Source organism: Plectropomus leopardus, chromosome 20 (assembly GCF_026936395.1).
Source record: "Plectropomus leopardus strain MGB_pleo_1.0 chromosome 20, ASM2693639v1, whole genome shotgun sequence".
Lineage (NCBI taxonomy): Eukaryota > Metazoa > Chordata > Actinopteri > Perciformes > Serranidae > Plectropomus > Plectropomus leopardus.
In genome coordinates, this window is record NC_142195.1 from 30,716,842 (window position 1) to 30,721,841 (window position 5,000).

At 43.1% G+C, this 5,000-nt stretch overlaps 1 protein-coding gene across 3 annotated transcripts in view; it reads right to left on the minus strand.

The window, feature by feature from the left end:
• myo5b (myosin VB) overlaps positions 1–5,000 on the minus strand; it is a 46,202-nt gene that overhangs the window by 28,586 nt on the left and 12,616 nt on the right. For all 3 annotated transcript variants that reach the window (XM_088070648.1, XM_088070646.1, XM_088070647.1), the window contains exons 7-13: positions 4,788–4,869; positions 3,633–3,740; positions 2,539–2,648; positions 2,200–2,465; positions 1,529–1,610; positions 415–555; positions 189–311 (exon numbers count right to left, since the gene is read on the minus strand). In XM_088070648.1, coding sequence (XP_087926774.1) covers positions 189–311; positions 415–555; positions 1,529–1,610; positions 2,200–2,465; positions 2,539–2,648; positions 3,633–3,740; positions 4,788–4,869 — 912 coding nt within the window. The remainder of the gene's footprint in view (positions 1–188; positions 312–414; positions 556–1,528; positions 1,611–2,199; positions 2,466–2,538; positions 2,649–3,632; positions 3,741–4,787; positions 4,870–5,000) is intronic.

The following is a 5,000-nucleotide window of genomic DNA, read 5'->3' on the forward strand; positions in this document are numbered from 1 at the left end:
GTGTGTGTGTGTGTGTGTATGTGTGTGTATATGTGTGTGTGTGTGTGTGCATATGTTTGTGTATATGTGTGTGTGTGTGTGTATGTTTGTGTATATATGTGTGTGTGTGTGTGTGTGTGTGTGTATATGTGTGTGTGTGTGTGTGTATGTTTGTGTATATGTGTGTGTGTGTGTGTGTGTGCGCTCACCTTGTCTGCGAAGTGAGCGATGATGAAGGAGCTGTTGGACATGCGAGGTTTCTTGAAGTGGGCGCTGCTGCCGTGCTGCGTGTACAGCTTCTGGGCCCAGTTCTGATCCGTCCCCTTCGGCACCTGACGCAGGAAGTGGATTACAGAACAAGAGAAGAAGAAGGAGGAGGATCAGGTCGGCAACGGGCACTCGAGCCGGGGGCCGCCGAGAACGAACGGATCGTACCTTGCACTCCTCGTCGAGCAGGTCCAGGACGCCGAGGCGCGCCTCGATCAGGTCGATGCAGGGCTGGTTATCGTAGAAGTCGATCAGAGTCCAGGGGATCTGCTCCTTCATGTACTCCTCCTGCTCCAGCTTAAACACATGCTGAGGACACACAACGCAACAACCACACATCACACACACTTCTACCAGCACTCCTCCAGCACCTCTCCAGGACCTCTCCAGGACCCTGAGGCAGATTTTAAAGACCGTACATTCTCTGAAACGACCATCGATTCTCCTCGTCGTGTCTTTCTCATCACTATAAGCAGCTTTTTAAATATGTTTCATTCACAGAGAACGACCTCAGAGCAGGATCAGAACGAACATTTAAATATCATTTAGGGACTGTTAGTTATTTATTAGAAGGGCGAGGGTGGTGAAAGAAGGGGGAGACATGTCACATCCTTTTGAAGCCGTGTGAAGGGACTAGTTTTAATTTGGCTTTGGGGGAGGGGCATACAGGTGTCCTGTTTTCTGTGAAAAAACGGCCAGTTTCGAAAAAGAAAACTTGCTTTTGGAGGCCATGTTTTCTGTTAAAAATGAGGCTTACGTGTTTTTGCTCTGAAAATTGTTGTTTTTCGTTTTTTTGCAATTTATTTTAATGTAGTGATTTTTGAAGGAAAACCTTTTGGCCTTTTTTTTTTACTTTTTCTTTGTTTTTTGGGAATTTTTAAGGAAAGATTTAGGCAAATATTGTTTTATCTTTTTTTCTTTTAATCTAGTAATTTTTGAAGATAACATTTCAGCAATGTTTTTCTTTTTCTTTAAAATCTTTCAGCAATTTCCAAAGAAAACATTTTGACAACGTTTTCTTTAGAAACGTTGGTCTTTTCAGCTGTTTTTTCTTTCCTTTATATTTTTTGTGAAATTAAAAGAAAACAAAAAACATTTGCCAACTTTTTTTCTCTAAAAATTCGGGATATTTTTGAAGGAAGCATTTTAACTTTTTTTTTTGGTGCAAATAGCTTTTTGCAGATTGCATGACTTTTCCAGGTTCGTCGTGAGGAACGAAACCGAACCCTCAGCTCGTCCCGCAGGCCGAACACTCAGCATAAAAACACAAACGGACGCTCACAGAGTTGAACTGCTGCTGGAGTTTCTCGTTGGCGTAGTTGATGCAGAACTGCTCGAAACTGTTGACCTCAAACGTCTCAAAGCTGCAGACAAACACACAGAAGAGCAACTTTTCACCAGGATGGAGTAAAACAACTATAATAACCAGCAAATATTATTGATTACAATAATCAGCCCAGACTGCAGGGAATCAAACGGACAAAAACGGCTTCAACACGCCGGATACAAACATCATCACCTCATCTGACCTGTCAGACCGGAAGGCTGAAGTTTCTCATAATTACTGTATGAATTGTTGTGTTACAGCCAAAACAACAGTTCTGTGAGGTCACAGTGACCTTTGACCACCAGATTCTGATCAGATCATTGTTGAGTCCAAGTGGACGTTTGTGCCAAATTTGAAGAAATTCTTTTATGTAGTTCTTAAAACATCCGATTGAGAAAAGTGCGAAGAACAGTCACAGCGGCAGTCAGTCTTATCACCTCATCATTCACTCTAAGTGGACGTTTGTGCCCAATTTGGGGAAATTCTTTGACATAGTTGGTGAGTTATCAGATTCATGAGACTGAGACGGACGAGGTCACTGTGACCTTTGTGGACATTTGTGCCAAATTTTAGGGAACTCCCAGAGGGCTTTGCGGTGGCAGACAGCGGGACTCTGAGCGTCTCACCCGTAGATGTCCAGGACTCCGATGAACGAGTGCTGTTTGGACGCCGTCTGCAGGCTCTTGTTGATGTGCTCCACGATCCAGTCAAACATGCGGGCGTAGATGTGTTTGGCGAGCGCGTCGCGGGCGTTGGCGGCCTGCACGCTCGACATGTTCTTCACGTAGGTCTCGGACGCCGTGACCAGCTTCCTGTGACAGAGCCAGTGCTCCATCTGCTGCAGCTCCACGCCCAGCAGCCGGCAGAAGTGCTGCAGGTGGAGGTCGTCTCTCTGAAACACACAGCGCACGTGAGACACCGCCCGACTTCACCCGCACATCAGCGCCGTAACCGCGGCGACGTACCGAGACGTGGCAGGACTCGCCGTCTCGCTCCGAGCAGATCTGGATGTTTCCCAGATGGAGGATGGAGGCGACCACTTTGAAGATGCTGCTCTGGCTGCTCTCCTTTATCCCTGAAACACACGTGAAATTACTTATTATTATTTATTATGATTGTTGTTCACTTCCTGCCGCCTCGCCGTCTGGTGTGTGTGTGGTTGGATGTGTTAAATAAGCTCTGTGGTTACCACAAGCTTAAGTAAAAGTACCACTGACCACACTGTGAAAATACTATGTTACAAGTTAAAGTCCTGGATTGAAGTAAAAGTATATTCAGTAAAATGTATCTAAAATATTAAACGTAAAAATACCCAATGCAGAGAATTAAAAAAAAAAAAGATATACTGCAAAAAATGAAAATAATCCTGAAATGAATTTTTTTTAAAAGTACCCCAAAAAATAAAAAATTTGCAAAAGTACAAAAAAACGCCCAAAAAACTCAAAATCATTAAAAAACACAGCCAAATAGAAAAAACACCCAAAAATCCCAAACAAAATTATAAAACAATAGAAAAAACACTGAAAAAATTAAAGAAAAAAAAATTTAAGAAAATAATAAAGAAAAGAAGCTAAACAAAATTACAGAAAAACCCCCAAACCTCACAAGTATAAAAATAGGAAAAAAGTTTTTTTTTTTGTATACAAATACCTAAAAATTATCAGAAAAAAATTGGCCAAACACCCTAAAATGCCATTCATTTTCTAACAATCAGATAATTGATTAATCAGCTATATTTGTGTAAACTGATTGGTCATTTAATTGATAACAAACCATCAGATTTTATTGATCCTCTAATGTTTTTATGCAAAAATCTGAATATGTACAGTAACTAAAACTCTCAGATAAATGAAGTAAATTTAGTACGAAACGTCTCTGAGATGTAGCGCAGTTAAAGTATAATGTGACATGAAGAGAAAATACTCAGGTAAAATACAAGTACCTGTAATTTGATCCTAAGTACAGTATTAAATGTACTTAGTTACATTTGGCTGTGCGTGTGCACGTGTGCGTGTCGTCTGGGTTCAGCGTGTGATGAAATATTCCGTGTTTTGCTCACCGAGCAGCGTGAAGGCCTCTCTGGTCCTCTTAAAGTCGTCGGCGTCGCTCACGCCCTCGATGAAGATGTTCTCGCCCTGACACGTGAAGCTGAAATCCTCCGCACTCGCTGACACGACACAAAACAAACAACAAGCCATCAGGTCAACAGGTCAACAGGTCCACAGGTCCACAGGTCCACAGGTCCACAGGTCCACAGGTCCACAGGTCAACAGGTCCACAGGTCAACAGGTCAACAGGTCCACAGGTCAACAGGTCCACAGGTCCACAGGTCCACAGGTCAACAGGTCAACAGGTCCACAGGTCAACAGGTCCACAGGTCCACAGGTCCACAGGTCAACAGGTCAACAGGTCAACAGGTCCACAGGTCCACAGGTCAACAGGTCCACAGGTCCACAGGTCAACAGGTCCACAGGTCCACAGGTCAACAGGTCCACAGGTCCACAGGTCCACAGGTCAACAGGTCCACAGGTCAACAGGTCCACAGGTCAACAGGTCCACAGGTCAACAGGTCCACAGGTCCACAGGTCCACAGGTCAACAGGTCAACAGGTCCACAGGTCAACAGGTCAACAGGTCAACAGGTCAACAGGTCCACAGGTCAACAGGTCAACAGGTCAACAGGTCCACAGGTCAACAGGTCAGAGCCTCGTTTTTTTGGGGTTTTTTTGCTTTGAAAAATGTTGGCAAGTGTTTTTTTCTTTGAGTTTTTATTGGAGTCAAATTAGCAAACATCACGGAGCACACTGACATGTTCTTTCTGTTTTTGTTTTTGTTTTGGACGACAGTTCAGGAGAGATAAATTAATGCAAAATTAAAAAATACAAAGCCTATGTTGTTAAATTATTCATACAAACGACTTTTTAAAGTGATTTTTTAAAGAAAAAAATTGGGCTTTATTTCGGCAACTTTTTTAAATGCAGGGATTTTTACAGAAAACATTTTGGCAAATATTTTCTTTTTCTTTCAAATTTCAAACAGCTGGATTTCTGAAGGCATGGAAATAAAGGTTTTTTTGTTTCTTCAAAAAAATAGTTTTCAAAAAGATTTCCAGGCCTGGAAATTGATATGTACAAATTCCCTGACTCTTCCAGGTTTTCCATGACCGTCTGAACTCTGGATGAGTGACTCGGTCCAGGACTGACGTGCGGACTCACTGAGGCCGAGGTCTCTGAACTCCGGTAAACTGGCCGAAGCGCACAGCTGGTAGAAGATGTGATAGTTCCTCTCGTCTTCAGCCTGAGAGACATTTCAACACACGAGACGCACAGGCGGAAAAATGTCAAAACACACCTGCAAACACGTGGAAACCACAGACTGGATATAAAGATGGAGGACGGTGCCCCCACAGTGAGCTGACTCGGTCTGCA